Here is a 22,457-nt window from a genome sequence, read left to right as displayed (position 1 = left end):
ATAGCAGACTTGGGGTGCCTTACTTTGTATAGTCCTTCTGTCATCACTCCTGAATTAGAGGTACCTCTTGAATATTTAGGTAATAAAGTGACTTCAACTAATTAATGACATTTGCCAGTATCTAGCAGAATGCAAGATGCTATATCCTTAGTCCCAGGTACTCTGATTTTAGGAGTTTCTTAGGTATCCTTTTATAAGTCTGTAGAGACTTTTGTATAAGGGAGTTAATTGTAGCATTGTTGGTAGTTGCAAAATCTAGGAAACAACCTAAATTAGCAAGGGGCTGGTTAAATTATCTTCCTGTTTGAATGTTCCATACTTTGTAACCATTATAGAATAAGACAGATTTTATGGAAGAATTCATTCATTCACCAAAAATTTAGTTCTCCTCTACTGTGTAACAAATAACCATTCAGTTTGGAATACAGTAGTGAGTGGAATATTGTCCCTCAGGAACTTATATTCTAGTTTAGGGAGACAATAAATGATTACACAGTTGACCCTTGAACAACACAGGTTTGAACTGCATGGGTCCACTTATGTGGATTTTTATTATTTTTTTTTAATAAATACAGTACTGTAAATGTGTTTTGACTTTTTTTTTTTTAAGATTTCATTTATTGAGAGAGTGTGTGAGCAGGGGGAGGGGCAGAGGGAGAGAGAGAATCTTATGCAGACTCCATGCTGAGCATGGAGCCTGACATGGGGCTTGATCTCACGACCCTGGGATCATGACCTGAGCTGAAATCAAGAGTCAGACACTTAACCAACCAAGCCACCCAGGTGTCCCTGATTTGATTTTCTTAATAACATTTCCTTTTTTCTAGTTTTATTGTAAAAATAACGGTGTATAATACCTATAACATAAAAAAACACGTGTTGAGTGTTTATGTTAACCGATAAGGCTTCCAGTCAACAGTAGGTTATTAGCAGTTAAGTTTTTTGGGGAGTCAACAGTCATACATGAGTTTTTGATTGTGCAGGGGGTCAGTGCTCCTAATGCCTGCATTGTTCAAGAGTCATCTGTATAATAAATCCAAAGGTAAGTGCTTACTGAATTAGCGAAAAGTAGACTAAGAGGGATAGAGAGTAACAAAGAGTACAGTTTATTTTTTATTTTTTTGAAGATTTTATTTATTTGAGAGAGACGAGAGAGAGAGCATGCATGAGTGTGTGGGAGGGTGGCAGTGAGAGAGGGAGAAGCAGACTCCCTGCGGAGCAGGGAGCCTGATATGGGGCTCGATCCTAGGACGCTGGGATCATGACCTGAGCTGAAGGCAGATACTTAACCGACTGAGCTGCCCAGGCTCCCCAAGGGTACAGTTTTAGAAGGTGCCTAAGGAAAGCTGCTCTGAGGAGGTGAAGTATGAGTAGACTCCTGAATGAAGCAAGGGAGCACACCATACAATTTTGAGGAAGAGTGTCTTTAGCCAGGAGGAATAACAAGTGCACAAGCAGCAAGGGATCAGAGGTGGTAATGTTTTTGGTTTGTTTGAGGTAAAGCAAGTAGGCTACCCTGGGAAGAGGAGGAGGAGGAGGAGTAGGGAATGAAGCTAAAGAATGGGAAAGAGGGTCAGATCATGTGGGGCCTTGCAGGACTTTGACTTTTGTTCAGAGAGATGGGAAGCTGTTGGGGGTTTAAGAAGAGAAGTACTATAATCTGACTTGGAGTTTTAAAGTGAAGAGTAGAACCAGGGAGGTTAGTTAGGAGGCTGTTAAGATTTCTGGTGAGAGTGTTGGAAGCTTTGAAACAGTGATAGCTGGTGAGAGGCGTGCCCGTTGGGGTGATATTTGAAGGTAGAGCCAACATGACTTTTTTAATATGTCAGATATGGGGTCTGAGCAGAGAAATGAATGACTATGAAAAAATGAATGTTTTCGGCAGGAGCCCAATTCAGATACCATATGCTCAAGGGTGGAGGATTTCCAGAGAAGTACAGGGTTTGGGGGTGGTGGGGAGGGAAGGGGAGTTGAGATAAAGAACTTCATTTTGGAAGTATATTTGCGTGAAGATGTTTACTGGATTTCTAAGAGATAGGCAGTTAATGGGATCTGGAGTTGAAGGAGGAGACCCAGAGCTAGAGCTAGGTGTCTGCATGCATTTGATGTTTACAGCTGTGGAACTAAGTGAGATCATTAAGGAGTAGTGCAGCAGAAAGGGAGTAGATTTAAGGACTGAGGCCCGAGTCAGGATCATGAGGCATCAGCAAAAAGGGAGAAAGCCATTTGGAGACAGTGGTTAGTTTTGCCCTCTGCCAGTAGGCAGAAAATTAGGACTGAAAGTGGACCAGTAGATTTCATAATAGGAAGGCAGGTTGGTGGACCAGTAGATTTGATCATGGGAAGGTAGGTTGTTGGCCTTGAGCTGCTTTGGTGGAGTGGTGAGGACAAAAACCTGATTGGCATAGATTTAGAGAGAATGGAAGAATGGGAGGAAGAAACAGCAAGTTCAGACAGCACTTTCTGGTGGCTTTGCTCGGGGAGCAGAGAGCTGAGGCAGTAGCTTGAGGGAGTATGAAGTCGAGAGGTTTTAAAGTTAGAGAAATTAACAGCATATCTCTGGTAATGGGATTGTCCTGTGAGGGGGCAAACCTGATGCAGAGGAAAGGGGGAGAATTGCTGGAACAGTGTCCTTCAGTCCTTGAGGAGTTGGGATCTTGTATACAAGTGGAGGAGTTGGCTTAGATAGGAGCTTTTCCGGTTCATCCTCAGTAATAAGAGGAAGGCAGAGTACTGGTAGGAGGATGTAGGAATTCTTTACTGATTATTCTTATTGTCTCGGTGAAATATGGAAGGTGAGCTGAGGGAGGAGCCTTGGAAGCCTTGAGGAATGGATGACTGGGTGACTGGGGAATTAAGTGGGTACAGAAATGTCATCAGGTTGTGATAGTATTGCCAGGCAGCCTGAGGGTCTACTTAGTGAGACTGGTCAGTGTGGTGTGGTTGTGTTCTTGTGTATAACTGTCTGGTGCTGATGTGGAAATACATAGGCAGAGAGTTGGGTTAATCAGGGGAAGGTTTTGCCAGATGAATACAGATGACAAAGAGAAGGGGGTAGTGGACCATAGGATCTAGGCCAAGTAAGGAAAGAAAATTGTAGGGGTGGGTTGGATCACTGGTTTGGAGATTCCAGTGGGGCTAAAGAATTGTGGGAAACAGGACTAAAGGGAACAAGCTAGGAAAGGAGGGAGTTGCTGCTTGGATGTTGGGTGCTCAAAGTTAAGATGGTGGAAGAGGTGTGATTGTTATTCTTAACAGTCTAGATGTAGAGCAGTGCTGTCCAGTAGAAATGCAGGCCACGTACATAATTTAAACTTTTCTAGTTGCCACATTAAAAAAGTAAAGAAATGATGAAATAATTTTTATGTTTTTACCGAATATAGCTAAAATGGTATTATGTGGCAATGGCCACATTTCAGGTGCTCAGTAGCCACATCTGGCTAGTTGTGGTTGCTGTATAAGGTGGCACAGATCTAGGTGGTATGTCCTTGGGAATTGCGTTCCTGAGGTAGAGTGGAGGGCAAGCTAATTGAAGGAGGTGAGGGTCAAGGAACTGAGAGGTCAGTGTTTTGGAAGGATAATTTATCAGGAATTGTGGTGGGCAGTATTGAAGAGGGGGGCAGTGGGCCAACTAGGGTAACAAGGTGATGATAGAAGGTTGAAGGTGTGGAGGATTTTGTGGAGTGAGCACCAGCTCTTATGTAGGGTTGGGACACTGGGGGTGGAAGACTGATGAGGGGACAGCAGAGCCACATGGAAATGAGCATCCAGGGGATGAGAGGCAACAGATGACCTGGAAGTCATGAGCTCCCTGTGGTCAGTTACATAAACAGTCGGGGGTGTTGTCTCCCAGGATCTAGTGTTGAGATGAAAGGAAATTGTTTATGGTTTGCCACTGTACTTTTTTTTTTTTTAAGCTTTTATTTATTTATGTGACAGCACAAGCAGGGAGAGCAGCAGAGGGAGAGGGAGAAGCAGGCTCCCTGCTGAGCAGGGATCCTGACGTGGGGCTCGATCCCAGGACCCTGGGATCATGACCTGAGCCGAAGGCAGCCGCTTAACCAACTGAGCCACCCAGGTGCCCCAGTGCCACTGTACTCAATCATAAGGGTCCTATACTTGGGTCTATATGCATAGGATATCTCAGGCCATATTGGTTGTCTCTGCAGTGTAAGGTATTGTTCACCATATCCCTCTTTGTACTCTTTAGATTTTTTTTTAAGATTTTATTTTATTTAGAGAGCATGAGCAGGGGGAGGGGCAGAGGGAGAGGGAGAGAGAGAACCTCAAGCAGACTCTGTGCCAAACATGGAGCCCGATTTCGGGCTCCATCTCACGACCCTGAGATCATAACCTGAGCTGAAATCAAGAGTTGGATGCTTAACCAGCCAAGCCACCCAGGCGCCCCTGTACTCTTCATGACGTCTGTGCAGGTGCTGCTTACTAATCTCTAAATTTGACTAGGTAGCAAAAGCCTTAAATTTGTATTTCCTTTGACCCAGTAATTCCTACTATACGTTCAGAAGAAATAATTTTATGTGGCCAAATATTTGTGCACGAAGATCTATCCAAAAATAGGTGTATCATAACATTATTTTGTTACAGAGGAGAAGCTATGAACAGTGTGTCCTACAGGGGGCATTATAGTATACCTATATGACGTAGTGGATTTAAAGTGACTATATGCTAATATGACTGACATGGCAAAGTGTTTATAACATTAAATGAGAAATTGGGATTAGGGAATGCACTAGCTGACTTAACAGATATCTACCATTTCAATTTGGGAATGTTAAGAGAGCCAAGAAAAGGGGTGCTTGGGTGGCTCAGTTGGTTAAGCGTCTGCCTTCGGCTCAGGTCATGATTCCAGGGTCCTGGGATTGAGCCCCACGTCTGGCTCCTTGCTCAGTGGGGAGCCTGCTTCTCCCTCTCCGTCTGCCTGCCGCTCCCCCCCCCCGCTTGTGCGTTCGCTTGCTCTCCCTCTCTCTCTCTCTGTCAAATAAATAAATAAATAAAACCTTAAAAAATAAAAAAAAGAGCCGAAAAAGCCCCAACATGATTTCTTCCATCTTTGTGTGCAGTGGTATTTCTCCCATGTGGTTTCTTGCCACTTTCTAAACTGTTTCTGAATCTGCTGATGGGGTTTATTTCTGGACACAGAGGTAGTCTGCCTACATGTTCTAATTCCGTCAGTTTTAATTAACAATGAATAGCAGTGCATGTCTTAGACAGGAGGTCTCTCTGGCAGGATCCTGAAGCCCATGGCAGTTAGCAGCTGCCTGCAAGCCGCCTCCAGAGTATAGTTCCACAGACTCGCTTTTGCCAGAAACAAACCAAAGAACAAGTAGCTAATAAGAGTGAAGGTGTAGGAGTCCTATGGGACTGTCAAAAGATTAATCCAGTAAGTAAATCCTTGTACTTCAAGATAGCTAGAGGAGTTCCTGTTGGGTTTTGTCACTTAAGGGTTAATGGCCTTTTCACAGGCCAGGCTGAACAGTTTAAGGAATTGTATGTTAAAGGCCCTGGTCCCCCTCTCCACTCACATCCACATCTTAGGTGGACTTTTGTATTACCCTCTCCTAGGAAGATTGTTTACTTTAAGCCTGTGTTTCATTTAGTTAGTATTTTAAGCCATGTAGAAGGAGGGGTTGTGCTAGTTTCTGCTATAAATAATAATCTGAAATACTTGATTCATTCTTGTTCTAGGTAGCAGAGGCTCAGAGGGCAGAGTTTAGCCCTGCCCAGTTCTCTGGTCCGAAGAAGATCAATCTGAACCACTTGTTGAATTTCACTTTTGAACCCCGTGGCCAGGCGGGTCACTTTGAAGGCAGTGGACATGGCAGCTGGGGAAAAAGGAACAAGTGGGGGCATAAGCCTTTTAACAAGGAACTCTTTTTACAGGCCAAGTGAGTATGTCTGCTCTTAGGAGGAAAGTGCAGTTGAGCCTCTGGGCAGTTGCTGGAGCTGAGAAGCAGCTTTTATTTTATTAATTTAGGAGAAGCTTTTATTTTATTTAAAAATTTTTGTTAGAGAGCACGAGCAGGGTGAGGGGCAGAGGGAGAAGCAGACTCCCCTCTTAGCAGGGAGCCCAACTCGGGCCTCAATCCCAGGACCCTGGAATCATGACCTGAGCCAAAGGCAGTTGCTCAACTGACTGAGCCTCCCAGGTGCCCCAGAAGAAGCTTCTTTTAAACGGCTGTGGGAGAGAGGTAGAAAGGGAGTTGATCTGGTTCTTTGTCTCCTCTCCCTCTCTCTCTTTTTGAGGGGGGTGCGGTGGCAAGTGTTGAAAAACAGCTTTGCAAGCGGATGTTCTTGGTGTTTAAAAGAATATAATGCTTAAATAAATTAATGATAAAATTAATGCTTTTAGTGTCATGATGAGGTAGTAAAAGTGTTTGCTTTGGAATTGGACCCAGATTTGAATTTTATTTTCACCTTCAACGTTGGGTAATTTGTTTAGCCACTTTGAGACTCAGCTTCTCCCTGTAAAGGAGGAGAATTACTTAAGGAAGAATTGGATGACAGGTTGGAGTGTTTGGCATATATTTGCTCAAATACTGATTCCCTTTTGTTTCCTTTTGTGTGTCATTAGTTATGTAAGTTTTGACCTTGGATCTTGACTGAAGTAACTGGTTAGTACCTTACATAAATTGGTAGTCAAATGATTGAGAATAGTCTTTCTACTGCCTTGAAGATTAGCTGTGTGCTGAGGTTTCTCACAAGGAGGGAGGAAATCTGGCTCCCTGCTGATTGATGGAGCCATAGTCTAGGTTAATTTTAGCTCAAGGGAGGCCTACAGCAGCTTGGCTGGGCTTGGAAGCGGAAGAAACAGAGTTCATGGTTTTAGACTCCTACTTGCCAAGTCTTTGGATTCCCTCCAGAGCCAGGGCTGAGAGCTGAGGCTGAAGTCCTAGTTCAGTGCTTCACAAATCATGGCTGCTGATGGCCTGTATTTGATCACTAAGTGAAGGAGTAATGACTTTCTGCTGATGGCATGTTGGTGGATTCTGACAGTCTGCCTTTTCCTTGTCTTTTTCCCTATTTCCAGCTGCCAATTTGTAGTGTCTGAAGACCAGGACTACACAGTTCATTTTGCTGATCCTGATATCTTAGTCAACTGGGACTTTGTGGAACAAGTGGTGAGTAGCTCAGCTAAGCTTGTAAGCTGTTAGTGGGAGAGAGAACTAAAGAGATGGACCATGGTGACACAGCAGCTGTTGGCTGGTTTCACTGTTAATACATTTTTCTGCATGGCCGCCCTGTAGACATTCCCCAGAGATCAGTCCTGGTTTCTCCTCGAGTTCGGTTTGTGCTCTCTAATTGGCTGGTCTACAGGATTGGGGAATTGGAGAACTTTCATCTAAAAGGTACCAAAGCAGCCCTATCTACAACCTCTCCTGGGAAGAAGGAACCAGGGAAATATATGAGGAACTCTGGTTACCCTCCTGACCTGGGGTGGACATAGCATGGACGTGGCTTTATTGGTAGCCATTTGTAGTAATCAGTATCAAATTAGGCCTCAGTCTTGTGGCAGGTGAATGAGCCATTAGCTGCACTGCTAAGCCACTGTTGTGTTTTGTTTTCTGTTGAAGTTAGGAGCTCTGGGTATTCCCTTGGTATTCTTAGCTTATAGGGATGTAGAATACTTTTTAAAACTATAGGCCTCGGGGTGCCTGGGTGGCTCAGTTGTTAAGCGCCTGCCTTGGGCTCAGGTCATGATCCCATGGTCCTGGGGTCGAGTCCCACATCGGGCTCCCTGCTCCGAGGGAAGCTTGCTTCTCCCTCTCCCACTCCCCCTGCTTGTGTTCCTTCTCTTGCTGTGTCTAGCTCTGTCAAATAAATAAATAAAATCTTTAAACAAAACAAAACTACAGGCCTCAAAGCCTGGCTTCCCATTAAGTATGAAAATCCATAAAATCATCAGAGAATGACAAAGAAGTCCTATGAAACCTAAGTTTTCTATTCATTGGTTAAAAAATAAAGATGTATATAAAGTGAGTCTCATTGACTTCTCTGCTGGAAAATTACTGGTACATCACCTCTTGACCTTTTTAATGCCTTTGTGTATGTGTACATATAAATCTTTTTTTTTTATAAATGGGATCATAGGGGTGCCTGGGTGGCTCAGCCAGTTAAGCGTCTGCCTTCAGCTCAGGTCATGATCCCAGGGTTCTGGGATCAAGTCCCACATTGGGCTACCTGCTCAGCCAGGAGCCTGCTTCTCCCTCTCCCCACTGCTCATGTTCTCTCTCTCTCTCTCTCTCTCTCTCTCTCTCTCTCTCAAATAAATAAATAAAATCTTTTTTTTTTAAAGATTTTATTTATTTATTTGAGAGAGAGAGAATGAGAGATAGCACGAGAGGGAAGAGGGTCAGAGGGAGAAGCAGACTCCCCGCCGAGCAGGGAGCCCGATGCGGGACTTGATCCCGGAACTCCAGGATCATGACCTGAGTCGAAGGCAGTCGCTTAACCAACTGAGCCACCCAGGCACCCTCAAATAAATAAAATCTTTTTAAGAAAATGGGATCGGGGCGCCTGGGTGGCTCAGTTGTTAAGCATCTGCCTTCGGCTCAGGTCATGGGTTCGAGCCCCACATTGTGCTCCCTGCTCGGCGGGAATCCTGATTCTCCCTCTCCCATTCCCTTTGGTTGTGTTCCCTCTCTTGCTGTGTCTCTCTCTCTCAAATAAATAAAATCTTAAAAAAAAAAAAGTGGGCGGATCATAGAGGCACCTGGGTGGCTCAGTCATTAAGCATTTGCCTTTGGCTCGGATCATGGTCCTAGGGTCCTGGGATTGAGCCCTGCATCAGGCGCCCTGCTCAGCGGGAGGCCTGCTTCTCCCTCTCCTACTCCCCCTGCTTGTGTTCCTTCTCTTGCTGTCTCTGTCAAATAAATAAATAAAATCTTTAAAACAAACAAAAAAAATCTCATATTGATTCATATATTGATTTTTGTCACTTTTTCCCTTTGTGGAACCTCTAAAATACCTTTTGTGTAGTTGTATATGTGTATATATATTTATATATATATATATTTAAAGATTTACTTAGAGAAAGAGAGCATGCACATGTGTGTGCACATGGGGTGGGGGTGGATAGGGAGAAGGAGACAGACTCAGTGCTGAGTGGGGAGCCTCATGTGGGGCTTGATCCCAGAACTCTGAAATTATGATCTGAGCTGAAATCAAGAGTGGGATGCTTATGGGGTGATTGGGTAGCTCAGGTGGTTAAGTGACTATCTTTGGCTTGGGTCATGATCCCGGAGTCCCAGGATCATGATAGTCCCACATCGGACTCCCTGCTCAGCAGGGAGTCTACTTCTCCCTTTGACCTCCCCCCCCATGCTCTCTCTCTAATACATAAATAAAATCGTAAAAAACAAAAAAAAGGATGTTTAACTGACCGAACCACCCAGGTGCCCATTGTTACTCTATTAAGCCATTGTGGTTTCTTTAATGATTTACTTAAAGTGTTATATACCTGCTTTTTTTTCTCTTTTAATATACCTGCATTTTTGAACAATTTTGTGAAGATGTGTTGAGTAGTAGATGTACAGGGTTGGGGATGGGACAGAAGAGACTTTGACTTTGACAGTCCTTTGTCAGTTTGAAAGCAGTATAACTTGTGGTGCTGTTTTGTTTCAGCGCATTTGTAGCCATGAAGTGCCATCTTGCCCAATATGCCTATATCCACCTACTGCAGCCAAGATAACCCGTTGTGGACACATCTTCTGCTGGGCATGCATTCTGCACTACCTTTCACTGAGTGAGAAGACCTGGAGTAAATGTCCCATTTGTTACGGTTCTGTGCATAAGAAGGATCTCAAGAGGTGAGATGGAGACATTTAATAGATTAGACCCCCATCTGCTGACTCCTTGCTCTTTTCCATCTAAATGTCCATGTTACAGTGTTGTTGCCACAGAGTCACGGCAGTATGTTGTTGGTGATACCATTACGATGCAGCTGATGAAGCGGGAGAAAGGGGTCTTGTTGGCTTTGCCCAAATCTAAATGGATGAATGTAGGCCATCCTATTCATCTAGGAGGTGAGTTCTGTTAATTTAGGGGCTAAATAATCCTGGCTACATCCTTTAAGGCTACTGAGTATATCTTTCTAATCAGAAATTGAGCCTTTGGGGCAAGCCATTTCTAGCATTTCCAGATCACTTTTAGGATTCTGGTAGGTTAGAGGGGAGTTTGCAGAGAGCAGCTTAACCCTTAGTTTCAAGTATGGTTCAGTTATATATATTTTAATTTTAAAGATTTATTTATTCACTTACTTGAGAGAGAGAGCAGGAGAGAGCATGAGGAGAAGCAGGGTCTCCGCTGAGCAGGGAGCCCTATGCAGGGCTCGATCCTGGGACTCCGGGATCATGACCTGAGCCGAAGGCAGTTAGCTGCTTAACTGACTGAGCCTCCCAGGCGCCCCTTAATTTTTAATTTTGTTGAAATAGTGCCTGTCAAGGAACTCAGTAGTAGAAGAGACATACTGGTGGCCAGGCAATTAGAATATAGAATGTGAGAAGTATTCACAGTGAGGAAAGTGCACAGGGTTGTATGTTCTATATTCCTTGCAGAAACGAGTATTGATTAAAGTGGCATTTCAGTTTCTGGGCAAAAGATATTTCTCAGTAAATAGTATTGAAACAATTGATTCTTCTTATGGAAAAAAAAATTAGATGCCTGTCTCATACCATTCATAAAAATCAATTCTTCATGGATTGAGTAACTGAATTTTTAAAAATCTAAAATAGTTAAGAGAAAATATGGGACAGTATCTTTATAAATCCTCAGGTAGGGATGGATTTTTGAACCAGTCTAAAACCATAGATGCTATAAAAGAAAAAAATATATATGTGATTTTATAAGAGTGAAATCTGACAAGATTCCTTGAAGTCAGCAGGTGATAAACTAGGGGAAGATTTACACATTTTTAATTAATTAATTAGAGATTTTATTTATTAGAGAGGGAGAGCACAAGCAGGGGGAGTGCAGGCAGAGGGAGAAGCAAGCTCCCTGCTGAGCAGGGAGCCTGATGCGGGATTTGATCGCAGGACCCTGGGATCATGACCTAGCCTAAGGCAGACGCCTAACTGACTGAGCCACCCAAGTGTCCCAGATTTACACATTTAAAACTAATGTACAGTACGTACAAGTGTCCTATAAATTAGATTAACAACCCAGTAGAAGAATGGGCTAAGTATGTGCAAAGCATTTTCTAGAAAAGGATATTGGAATACCTCCTAAATTATATATAGAGATTTAACTTTGCTAAGAGTTTGTAAATCAAGGCGCCTGGGTGGCTCAGTCGTTAAGCATCTGCCTTCAGCTCAGGTCATGATCCCAGGGTCCTGGGATCGAGCCCTGCATCGGGCTCCCTGCTCTGCAGGAAGCCTGCTTCTCCCTCTCCCACTCCCACTGCTTGTGTTCCAGTTCTTGCTGTCTCTCTCTCTGTCAAGTGAATAAATAAAATCTTTAAAAAAAAAAGTGTAAATCAAAATGCCTATCAGATTGACACACAAGAAAAAGAAAAAAAACATTGGAAATACCAGGTTTTGGGAGGGGTAGGAAAATGAGTACTGTTGTTCTTGGTGGCAGTATAACTTGATGTAGCCTTTTGGGGGGAGCAATTTGGTAGTATTTAAAATATGCACAGGGGTGCCTGGCTGGCTCAGTTGGAGGAACGTGGGACTCTTGATCTCAGGGTTGTGAGTTCAAGCCCCACATGGGGTATAGAGATTACTTAAATAAAACTTAAAAAAAAAAAAAGCACAACTTTTGATCCAGCATTTATATTTAAATATCATAAGGAAATTATTTGCACCAAGGAGCATGTATAAGGATTTTTTGTTAAAATGTAATAGAAGTTGACAATAAGCTGCATGTTCCATAAAGAACTTACTCAAAGTAGAGTGTATCATACTGTGGAGCACAATACAGAAGGTGAAAATTGGATCTCTGTATTAATATTTTGAGAGATTTTAGCACACATTGGATGAAATATGAAGAACAAAGCTTAGAGTTTATCATTTATGGAAAAACTTTTATTTCTTTAAATGAACGTGGGTATATAAATGTATAGAAAAAGATTTGATGAAAACATTGAAATTTGTAAATGGTTATTTCTGGGTGGGTACTAGGATGGGAGAGTGGGGAATGGTATTTTGAGGGTTTCTCAAAAGAATATTGTCTTAAATTTTTGAAAAAGTACAGAAAATATGGGGGAGGGAAGTAAAGGAAATCAATCCTCCATGATCCTTTTACCCAGAGGTACCCCAAAATTGTAGATTTTTTTTCTATGCTTGTATATTTTTGGGAGATTAGGATTAAATTTTCTAGTTTGGTGTCTGCATTTTATTCACGTAATGTATTTCTACATGTCAGTAAGTGTCTTCAGCAAGCCATTTTCATTTAAAAAAATTTTTTTAAAGCTTATTTATTTTTATTTTAAGTAATCTCAGCATCCACCATGGGGCTCAAACGCCTGACCTGGAGGTTAAGAGTTGTGTGCTCTCCCAACTGAGCCAGCCAGGTGCCCCAGAAAACCATTTTTAATGTCTGCAAGATTCTCTTTAATGAAATATGCCATCATGTCATTAACTGTTTCTTTATTATTGGACTCTACTGGTTGATAGTAGCTTTTTTGATATTACAGATGATGTAATTATTGAATGTTGTTTGGCTAAATTTTTTTTTTACTGCATCTTTTTTTTTAAAGGCTAATTTTTAAATTTTTTTAAATTTTTTGTTTTTTAAAGATTTTATTTATTTATTCATGAAAAACAGAGAGAGAGAGGCAGAGGGAGAAGCAGGCTCCCAAGGAGCAGGGAGCCCGATGCAGGACTCAATCCCAGGACTCTGGGATCATGACCTGAGCTGAAGGCAGACGCCCAACCATCTGAGCCACCCAGGCGCCCTGCATCTTTTGTTTTCTTAGATGCCTTATAAAATGGGGTCAGAGTTAGAAACCTTGTATTAAGGTCATTGTTGAATTATTTTTTAGAAAATTACGTTAAATTATTCCATCTTTGCAACTTAGGGGAAAAAAAGCTGTGTGTAAAACTTCCTCTGTAGCCACGCGCTTGCTTTGAATGTTGCATTTTTGTGGTCTTGCCGGCTTTCCTGTAGATGAACAGCACAGCCAGTACTCCAAGTTGCTGCTGGCCTCTAAGGAGCAGGTGCTGCACCGGGTAGTTCGGGAAGAGAAGGTAGCTCTGGAGCAGCAACTGGCGGAGGAGAAGCACACTCCCGAGTCCTGCTTTATTGAGGCAGCTATTCAGGAGCTCAAGGTAAGACGGTGCCTGGAAACAGGATAGGGTGGTGGGGATAGGTTACCTCGGTCCCACATTTAAGGTAGTGACCAGGGAAAGGCTAAAAAAGCCAGTTTGCTCTAGGTTTTGGTGATGGAAGGGAAGGGCTGACCTAGTGATTTTTGTGTTTTATTTTGACGGGGGCACCTAGTGGTTTTTAAGATGCTCTCTGGAGCTGAAAGGAAGAAACTAAAATGATCTTATAGCTAGTTGAGTCACTGAAGTCTTAGATTCTGAATTAAGCAAGGTAGACTTTTTTTTTTTCCCTAAGAAAACACTTGGATTTACTTTTAGAGATGTTTTATTTGAGGGACATTTTGAAGAAAGTATGGCCTATCCAGCAGTCCCTAGCAATGCCTGCTGAGGATTTGGAGCAGCAGGAATTTCCCAAATACAGAATTTCCTAAGCTCTGTACCCTTTAATAGGCATCAGAATCCCTGGTTGTCGGGCTCTCCCCTGAGAAGTGGATTCAGTCAAGGCTGGGCGCAGTAGGCTTAATAATTTGCATTATAATGCGTTCCGGGGTGATTTTGATGTTGTTCATCCTCAGACCATATTTTGAGAATTACAGATCTTAATTAGAGCAACGAAAGGCCTTGTTTATTGAGCGATTGGCATGTGACAGGCCCTGTGTGAAGGTACCGTATTTACATTTATCTCACTTAAGCGTCATATCCTGGTGTGATAGATACACCTATCCCCTTTCATGGATGAGTACATGGAGTCATGGGTTATGTAAGGTAATTTGCTTGAGGACATATAACTAATAAGAGGTAAAGCTGATATTTGAATTCCTGTCTTTTCTGAGCCTTCTCTGGCAGGGTACTGTGTATTTAATTTGCTTTTTTTCCTATAATGTAGAGCATTTGTTCCAGTGCATTTCAGAGAAGAAGAGCTATATAGTAGAGCTGTCCAGGTTGAGGTGGGCGTTGGCCAAACCCCTGCCTCTTGCACTGGGGCCCTTTAAGCAGAGCTTATAAAGACAAGAAGACGAGTTCCGTGTTCTTGGATTTTTATTCAGGAAGTTTTTGTGTAGTGTTATCATTGTCACTGTCACAGATTCTAAGCAGAATACCATCCCATTTGGGTACCAAGTGCTTTTTGCTTCCTGTTTCCTTTAAAGATTGAGGATTTGAAGTACTTAAAATCCAGGCACCCCTGGCAGTTACGTTCTAAGACCAAGATTGAAAATAGTCAAAATAAAGAATCAAAATATATAGGATTAGATGAAATGAATGCTATGGAGAAAAATAAAGCACTGAGGGGGGATGGGAGCACTCTTCCCATTGGGTCTTGTTGCCTTTTAACTTAGGCTCCTGTGGAGAGAGTCCGTTGTAAGCCCTTGCCAAATTCAGCGTTTCTGGAAACTTTAGCTTTCTCTGGTCTTCTCTCTGGTGGTCTAGACTCGGGAAGAGGCTCTGTCAGGATTGACTGAAAGCGGAAGGGAGGTCCCTGGTGTTGTGCCTGCTCTGGAACAACTGGTGCTGATGGCTCCCTTGGCGAAGGAGTCCGCTTTTCAACCCAGGAAGGTGAGTGTGTCCCTGTTCCAGACTAAATGGCTGCTGTTCGTCAGTGCTGCTGTTGAGGTGGTAGGCGCTGGACTTTGTGGGGAGAGGAGGGACTATGAGATTTCCTGCGTGCTTATTAGTTCTTCACCCAGGGATGTTAAATCCGTGAATGTGACAGCTAAGAAAAACATCCAGAGAACTTGCTTCCGGTGCCTACCTTTGCCACGTGTACTTTCTTTTGATGTAGAATTTGTCCCAACAGGGTGTGCTAGAGTATCTTTCTGCTTTTGATGAAGAGACCACCGAAGTTTGTTCTCTGGGTTCCCCTCGTCCTCTTGCTCTCCCTCTGGTGGAGGAAGAGGAAGCAGTGTCTGACCCAGAGCCCGAGGCCTGTGATGACTCAGAGTTAGCAGATGACAGTCTCGGAGAGGGGACCATTTGCCCTGAGTCCAGCCAGCAGGAACCCATCACCAAGCCAGGCTTCACACACCTGAGCAGCTCTCCTTGTTACTACTTTTATCAAGGTGAGTGTCTCTGAGAGGAGGGCTGGGTTGCCATAGAGAGGTTTCAGCCAGATGACCTGGCTTCTTAGCAGGAGGAGGTATTGCTGCTGGTTGTGGGCGCTTGGGTCTGTTGTGCCTTCGGCCTTGGGGAGGGAGAGGCAGGCCTACCTCTGCGGGGGGCCCTCTCTTGAGGACTGGCCAAGACTGTTGTGTGAGAGAGCGCTTGTCTTCAGCGGAGGACGGGCAGCACATGTTCCTGCACCCTGTGAACGTGCGCTGCCTTGTGAGGGAGTACGGCAGCCTGGAGCAGAGCCCGGAGAAGATCTCGGCGGTAGTGGTGGAGATCGCTGGCTACTCCATGTCCGAGGTAAGGTCCTGCCTGCCCTGAAGGGCACGGTTCCGGAGTGCCATCAACCTGTTCTCTTTGACGTGGGCTAGCCAGCCCATGCTCCCAATCCTTCAGGGATCGTAGCTCTTGTATTTGTAAGTCTTTTTTTGTCACTGATGATGCCCGCAAAGTTTTGAGATTAAATGGTGCTCCCTTATCTTGCTGGAGTTTTGTTAGTCACTGCGCTCTCTGCTTTACTGGTTCATTTATTGTGGTTTGTCCCACTTTCATTCAAGATGAGTTTGTTTTTCTGTTTTTCTTTATGGCTTTGGAAAAATGTCCAAGGAATCGAAAAGTTCTTGGAGGCTCTACACTAGGTTATACAAGCTTGAAACACATTTTTGGCTCAGCAGATAACCTGTTAATTATTGTCTGATAATTTACATATGTGAGTTTTTACCCTTTGAGAGTTATCCCCGTGTTGATCACAAATTTGTTACAAGCCTCAAAATTAGAGACTCTATGAGCACCATAAACTTTCCGTCAAACATGCAGAAAATGAATGGAAAAGAAAGTTAAACTTAAATTGATGGCCTTCATTTTTTTTTTTTTTTTAAAGATTTTATTTATTTGAGAGAGAGAGAGAAAGCATGAGGGGGAGAGGGTCAGAGGGAGAACCAGGCTCTCTGCTGAGCCGGGATCCCGATGTGGGACTCGATCCTGGGAACTCCACGATCATGAACTGAGCCGAAGGCAGTTGCTTAACCAGCTGAGCCACCCGGGTGCCCCGGATGGCCTTCATTTTTTCACTGTTTCAGGCCAAGCTTTATTCATAGGGAAATCTGCTTTATCTGCCTTCCCAGTTATCTTTAATTCTGTCTGTGGATCCCAGATTTTCAAATACTCTTTTATCTCCCCTTGTTCTCCCCCCTCAGTTGTGGGCCCTGAAAATCAGAAATAGCTGATCAGCTTTAGATTATTTATTACCAAGTTATTCATTCACAGCCTTTTGGTGGCGCATTCTACCTTATTGTATGTTAATTGACAGTTTCTGTTTCGCTTTGTAAAAGGGTGATAACTTGAGTACTGCTCTTTGAGCCCCCCGTGCTGTGTGTGAATGTGCTGTGTGTGAGCGTGCGTACTCTTGGCTATCTAGGGTGGGAACCTCTGTCCTCAGAGCCTGGTCCGGTGTTAGTTGAGTTTTGATCCCTTTTCCATGGTAGGACGTTCGACAGCGCCATAGATACCTCTCTCACCTGCCGCTCACCTGTGAGTTCAGCATCTGTGAGCTGGCTCTGCAGCCTCCTGTGGTCTCTAAGGAAACCCTAGAGATATTCTCAGGTAAGAATGCACCCACTCTGCTTCTCTTGATGGAGGAGTTCAGGGGTTCTTCTGACTGGAAACCCAGTGTGGGAGGAATTAAGGAGCTCCATCATGAGCCTCCATACCTCCAGAAACACTCCATCTATTCATCCAGTCTGGCTGTCTCCTTATGTGGCCCTAGCTACTAGTCACCTGGGAGGAGTTAATGGTTAGGCTGTCCTTGGGCTGCCTCCTCACCATGTGACCAACCCACAGATGACATTGAGAAGAGGAAGCGTCAGCGCCAAAAGAAGGCTCGGGAGGAACGCCGCCGGGAGCGCAGGATTGAGATGGAGGAGAACAAGAAACAGGGCAAGTGTAAGTTCAGGAGCTCCCATAATTGACTAGTATAGCTGTGCGTCGTCTTAGGAGAGGCTCAGTGCTTGGGCCCAGGAGCCAGACTGCTTGGTTCACATCTCAGCCCTGCCACTTGTTTTCTTCAGCTCTTTTTTTTTTTTTTTTTAAGATTTTTATTTATTTATTGAGAGAGAGAGAGAATGGTAGAGAGTGTGAGAGGGAGGAAGGTCAGAGGGAGAAGCAGACTCCCTGCTGAGCAGGGAGCCCGATATGGGACTCGATCCCGGGACTCCAGGATCATGACCTGAGCCGAAGACAGTCGCCTAACCAGCTGAGCCACCCGGGTACCCTCTTCAACTCTTATATGTGAATCATGAGGGTACCTCCTTCATAGTCTTGTTTGAGAATTAAGTGGGTTAATGTGAGTCAAAGCTCATAGCTCTTTTTTTTTTTTAAAGATTTTATTTATCCATTTGAGAGAGAGAGAATGAGAGATAGCACGAGAGGGAAGAGGGCCAGAGGGAGAAGCAGACTCCCCGCCGAGCAGGGAGCCCGATGCGGGACTCGATCCCGGGACCCCAGGACCATGACCCGAGCCGAAGGCAGTCGCCCAACCAACTGAGCCACCCAGGCGCCCCAAAGCTCATAGCTCTTAAGGGATGAGGTTAAATTCATCCTTGGCGTAGTGGTGAAAAAACATGTTCTGGGAAGAAAATTGGAGATCTGCTGAATTTGGTGGCTCATTGTCTCCTGTGCACTCTAGATGGAACATTGATCCCACCTTTGACTGTACTAAAGGGGACATCTGTATCTAGCAGAGCATGTCTGCCAAGGGGGTCTGATATAGTAGAAACCTTGACAAACTAGGAAATACATCCAGGTTAGATTTTTCATACCAGTAAGTATAGAGTCTTTTGATCTGCTGCTCCAACGTAAGCTTCGTTGAACCCAGGAGATTAGTGTGACATGAGGGCCTACTTTCCTCCAGAAAACAAAGAATTGAGTCTTCTGCTAGGAAAGGACTTCACTGTTTTTGACTACATATAGTATGGTAAACATAAATTTTACTTCTCTGGGGTGTCTGGGTGGCTCAGTTGGTTAAGTGTCTGCCTTTGGCTTAATGTCATGATCTCGGGGTCCTGGGATCGAGCCCCACATTGGGCTCCTGGCTCAGCAGGGAGTCTGCTTCTCCCTTTCCCTCTGCCTCTCTCCCCTGCTCATGCTCTCTGTCTCTGTCTCAAATGAATAAATTAAAAAAAAAAAAACACTTAAATTTTTTTACTTCTTAAACTAGGTTAAGTATGTAGCTGGGTCCCAATGCTATATAGCTGTTTGGCACATTTCCCAAATGTTTGAAAAACTGGTGTTTCAGGAACAGGGGCTTTTTGTTTTGCCTTCTTTATTATGGAAATATTCAAAGACAAGTATGTAGAATAATATAGTTAAGCCTCATGTTTATCATCTAGTTTCTATTAGGAATAGTAAGAACAAAGGATTTATTTATTAATTTTTATTTTTTATTTCACTTTTTTAAAAGATTTATGTATTTCAGAGAGTACGTGCACAGGCAAGTGGGGGGGGAGGGGGGCAGGTAGAGGGGGCAGGGCAGAGGGAGAGAGTCCCCAAGCTGACTCTCCCCTCTGAGGGCGGAGCCCAAGGTGGGCTCGATCTCATGACCCACGAGGTCAAGACCTGAGCTGAAATCAAGAGTCAGACGCTTCACCTACTGAGCCACCCAGATGCCCCTAAATTTGGGTTTTAAAGCTTCTGTTTACATCCTTTTTTTAGACCCTTGGGGGATTCATATTGATGGTCCTCAACTATTGGAAAAGATTTGAGGAATATTCTAAATGGGCCTACCATTCTCATCTTTTCTTTGCAGACCCAGAAGTCCACATTCCCCTAGAGAATCTACAGCAGTTTCCTGCCTTCAATTCCTATACCTGCACCTCCGGTTCTGCTTTGGGTCCCACCAGCACTGAGGGCCATGGTGCCCTCTCCCTTTCTCCTCTTAGCAGAAGTCCAGGTTCCCAAGCAGGTAAATGAGTTGGGATTTAAAGAATGAAGTTGGCCACTAGCCACAGACCTTAAGTAAAGCCCTGGTGTCTGAATTTACAACTCTGACCTACTCAGCATGGTGGGATCTTTAGGTGACTCACATTACTTTGGGTAGTTAATATATTCCCGAGGTACGTCAGATTTTTGCCATTTGATTCACCTTTGCCATTGGCTGTACTGGCTACTTTATACCCTGCTGTCTTCTAAAAATCTCAAAATCTCAAGGCAGTTAATATGGCAGGACAGTTTAATTTAGATTCTTCCTTGTGACCCAGCTGTTTTATTTCTAGTTTGTACTTGTGATATAATCCCCTTGTATGCCTAAGCATCTTTGTACATGTCTCCTTATTGTAGCATTGTTTATAATGGGGGTGGGGGAAGCTTATGAAATCTGGTGGTAAGGTAATGGCTGAATTGTATAGCATTTATACTATGAAATACTTTACACCTTTTAAAGAGGTTAATAGCCGTCTTCATAAACTAATGGGTGGACCTTTAAGATAAAAGGAGGTTGTAGAACAAGACGAAGTATGATACCATTTGGGGGTTTTATTTATTTATTTTTTTAAGTAGGCTCCACACCCGATGTGGGGGTTTGAACTCATGATCCTGAGATCAAGTTGTATACTCTACCAACTGAACTAGCCAGGCACCCCACATTTGTGGATTTTAAAAGAATATAAAAATCAGCATTTTGTTATGGGTTTATATATCTAAATGTGTAGGAAAATACTGAGGGGTGCCTAGGTGGTTCAGTCATCAAGTGTCTACCTTCAGCTCAGGTCATGATCCCAGGGTCCTGGGATCGAGCCCCACATTGGGCTTCCTGCTCCACAGGGAGCCTGCTTCTCCCTCTCCCATTCCCCCTGCATGTGTTCCCTCTCTCGCTGTGTCTCTGTCAAATAAATAAAATCTTAAAAAAAAAAAAAAAATACTGAGATGATTATGTTCTAAACTGGTAATGGTGTTTTACTCTAGGAAGTGAGATCAGGATTCAGAGGTTGTTCAAAGAGGCTTTAGCCTTTTAAAATACTTTTTTAAAGAGAGAATGTATTGTGTTATGAAATTAAACATTTATCTTTTCTAATCTTCATCCACATGGCTGATAGTTTTTGATAATTAAAATGTATTTCTTTGCCAGCCATTTTAAATTTTTTTGTGTGTGTTTGTATTGTTTTTCCATTTAATCCGTTTGTAATTTATTTTTTGGTCCTCCCAGTGGAAAGATCAACGAAGTCTGTTTTTTTTTAAAGATTTTATTTATCCATTCAGGAGAGACAGAGGGAGAGAGAGAGAGAGAAGCAGAGGGAGAAGCAGGCTCCCAAGGAGCAGGGAGCCCGATGCGGGACTCGATCCCAGGACCCCGGGATCATGACCTAAGCCGAAGGCAGACGCTCAACCATCTGAGCCACCCAGGCGCCCTTTTTTTTTTTTTTAATTTTTTTGTGGCCAGCCATTTTAATAAAATGTCCAAAGCAGAGTATTTAAAACTCTTGGTGACCCTCTTGTGATCATCTGCCTGTCGCTTTGGAGATTAGTAGCCTGAGGCTAAGGCAGGGGCTTAGTGACAGGAATATGACTGAAACCTGCATCTTGAGGGCCATGCGCATGACCATTATGCTCTTTAGTTTAAGAAGAGAGCTGCTATACAGAGGAATATGGCAGAACATAATCATCTCAGCTGACTCTCCAGGCCTAGGTACTAGGGACTGTCATGGACTAGTTTTATGTGAATGAAAAAGTTTCAAGAAAAAGATAAAATGTGATCAGGTTAGCCTTTATGTTCCAGCCAGATGTCTCTGACCTGGGAATATTCAGTTAGAATCCAAAACACACCCACACACGAACAAAATCCAGTATGAAGATGCAAGCTTTTCCTTGATACTCCCTAGGTAATAGTCTCCATCCTTTCTGACCTAGAGTTGAGCATTTCCCACAGGTCTATCCACTGTCCTGATCACTGCTGGGAGGGAAGGGCCTATTCACTCTCCCAGTAGCAGACCCGCATTCAGCCAAAGCTATTTAAGTACTCTCATTCCTAGCACCCTCCAACTGCTCTTGCATAACATTGATGACATTATTTGTGATATAAAAATTGTGTTTGTGTATGTGCTTTCACATACTAGCTTTTCTAAGGCAAGAGTCAGCTGCTTTGAAAAGGGTTTTTCTTAGTGTGGGAATAGATTCTGCCATGCTTTCTAGTATTACTGTGACTACTAAACTTTTCTCTCCCTAGATCACTAGTGTGAATAGTGGGCCGTGTTCTTGACTTTGTAAGAACATGGCAGAATTGAAATTGCATCAGGTTTGCTTTTTGAGGTGGGGCTGGTAATTATCCAGACCTGATTCAGGGTTCATCTCTTCTCTCTTGTTAAGAATAGACTAGCTCCTTGGAGCTTCACTTACATAATCAGGTCTGCTTTCCTTTCAGACTTTCTGCTGACCCCTCTGTCACCCACTGCCAGTCAGGGCAGTCCTTCATTCTGCGTTGGGAGTCTGGAAGAAGACTCTCCTTTCCCTTCCTTTGCCCAGGTAAATCTTTTGCTTGTAAAACAGCCCAAGGGTATCTAACATGAACTCTGCTGCTTGTTCTTTCTGGAAATCTTTCCGTTGGAAAAGGAGAGACTTACAGGCTAATGTTGCATGGATGGTAATAGTCATGGAAAGCTTTTTTAAGAGGAAATCTCATGGATTTAGTCTCAGATATCACCGTATAGACTTACCAAGGAAAGAGGCCAAGAGTAGCTGAGGGAGAATCAGAGCTTCAGTTATTTAACAAATCATTAGATACTTGGGTAGTGAGCACTGTTGTAGGGGCTGGGGAGACAGTCAATTTTAGCTGGTCCCTAGTTCTAGGACCTTGGATTCAGGTAGGGTGTATCTGTTACAGATAATAAACCATTCCTCTTCACTTTGGGAAGGGAAAGGTCTTGGTGGTTCTATAACTAGCCAGACCAGCTTTCTTGGGCAGCTGGGTTAGAGGAACACTAGGCTAGTGACACTTGTCAGACCCCCCCCCCCCCCCCCCCCCCCCAGTAATTGAAGTATTTTATGTACAATGAGTTAGCATTAAGATAGGTCTCTTGGATGACC

The 22,457-nt window shown here is 43.6% G+C and overlaps 1 protein-coding gene across 3 annotated transcripts in view; it reads left to right on the top strand.

Annotated features, from left to right (window-relative positions):
• RNF10 (ring finger protein 10) overlaps positions 1-22,457 on the top strand; it is a 37,967-nt gene that overhangs the window by 12,154 nt on the left and 3,356 nt on the right. Inside the window, exons 3-14 of one of the 3 annotated variants that reach the window (XM_025889513.2) lie at positions 5,707-5,906; positions 7,049-7,139; positions 9,643-9,827; positions 9,907-10,043; positions 13,126-13,286; positions 14,712-14,837; positions 15,079-15,340; positions 15,553-15,686; positions 16,871-16,988; positions 17,226-17,327; positions 19,189-19,344; positions 21,796-21,896. In XM_025889513.2, coding sequence (XP_025745298.2) covers positions 5,707-5,906; positions 7,049-7,139; positions 9,643-9,827; positions 9,907-10,043; positions 13,126-13,286; positions 14,712-14,837; positions 15,079-15,340; positions 15,553-15,686; positions 16,871-16,988; positions 17,226-17,327; positions 19,189-19,344; positions 21,796-21,896 — 1,773 coding nt within the window. The remainder of the gene's footprint in view (positions 1-5,706; positions 5,907-7,048; positions 7,140-9,642; positions 9,828-9,906; positions 10,044-13,125; positions 13,287-14,711; positions 14,838-15,078; positions 15,341-15,552; positions 15,687-16,870; positions 16,989-17,225; positions 17,328-19,188; positions 19,345-21,795; positions 21,897-22,457) is intronic. The other 2 variants (XM_025889514.2, XM_025889515.2) reach the window with 2 other exon arrangements.

This window comes from Callorhinus ursinus, unplaced genomic scaffold (genome assembly GCF_003265705.2).
Source record: "Callorhinus ursinus isolate GAN/ISIS: 27379988/994484 unplaced genomic scaffold, GSC_fseal_2.0 scaffold41, whole genome shotgun sequence".
In the NCBI taxonomy this organism is placed as follows: Eukaryota; Metazoa; Chordata; class Mammalia; order Carnivora; family Otariidae; genus Callorhinus; species Callorhinus ursinus.
Note: the sequence above shows the minus strand (reverse complement) of the source record. Positions and strands in the feature narration are given on the sequence as shown.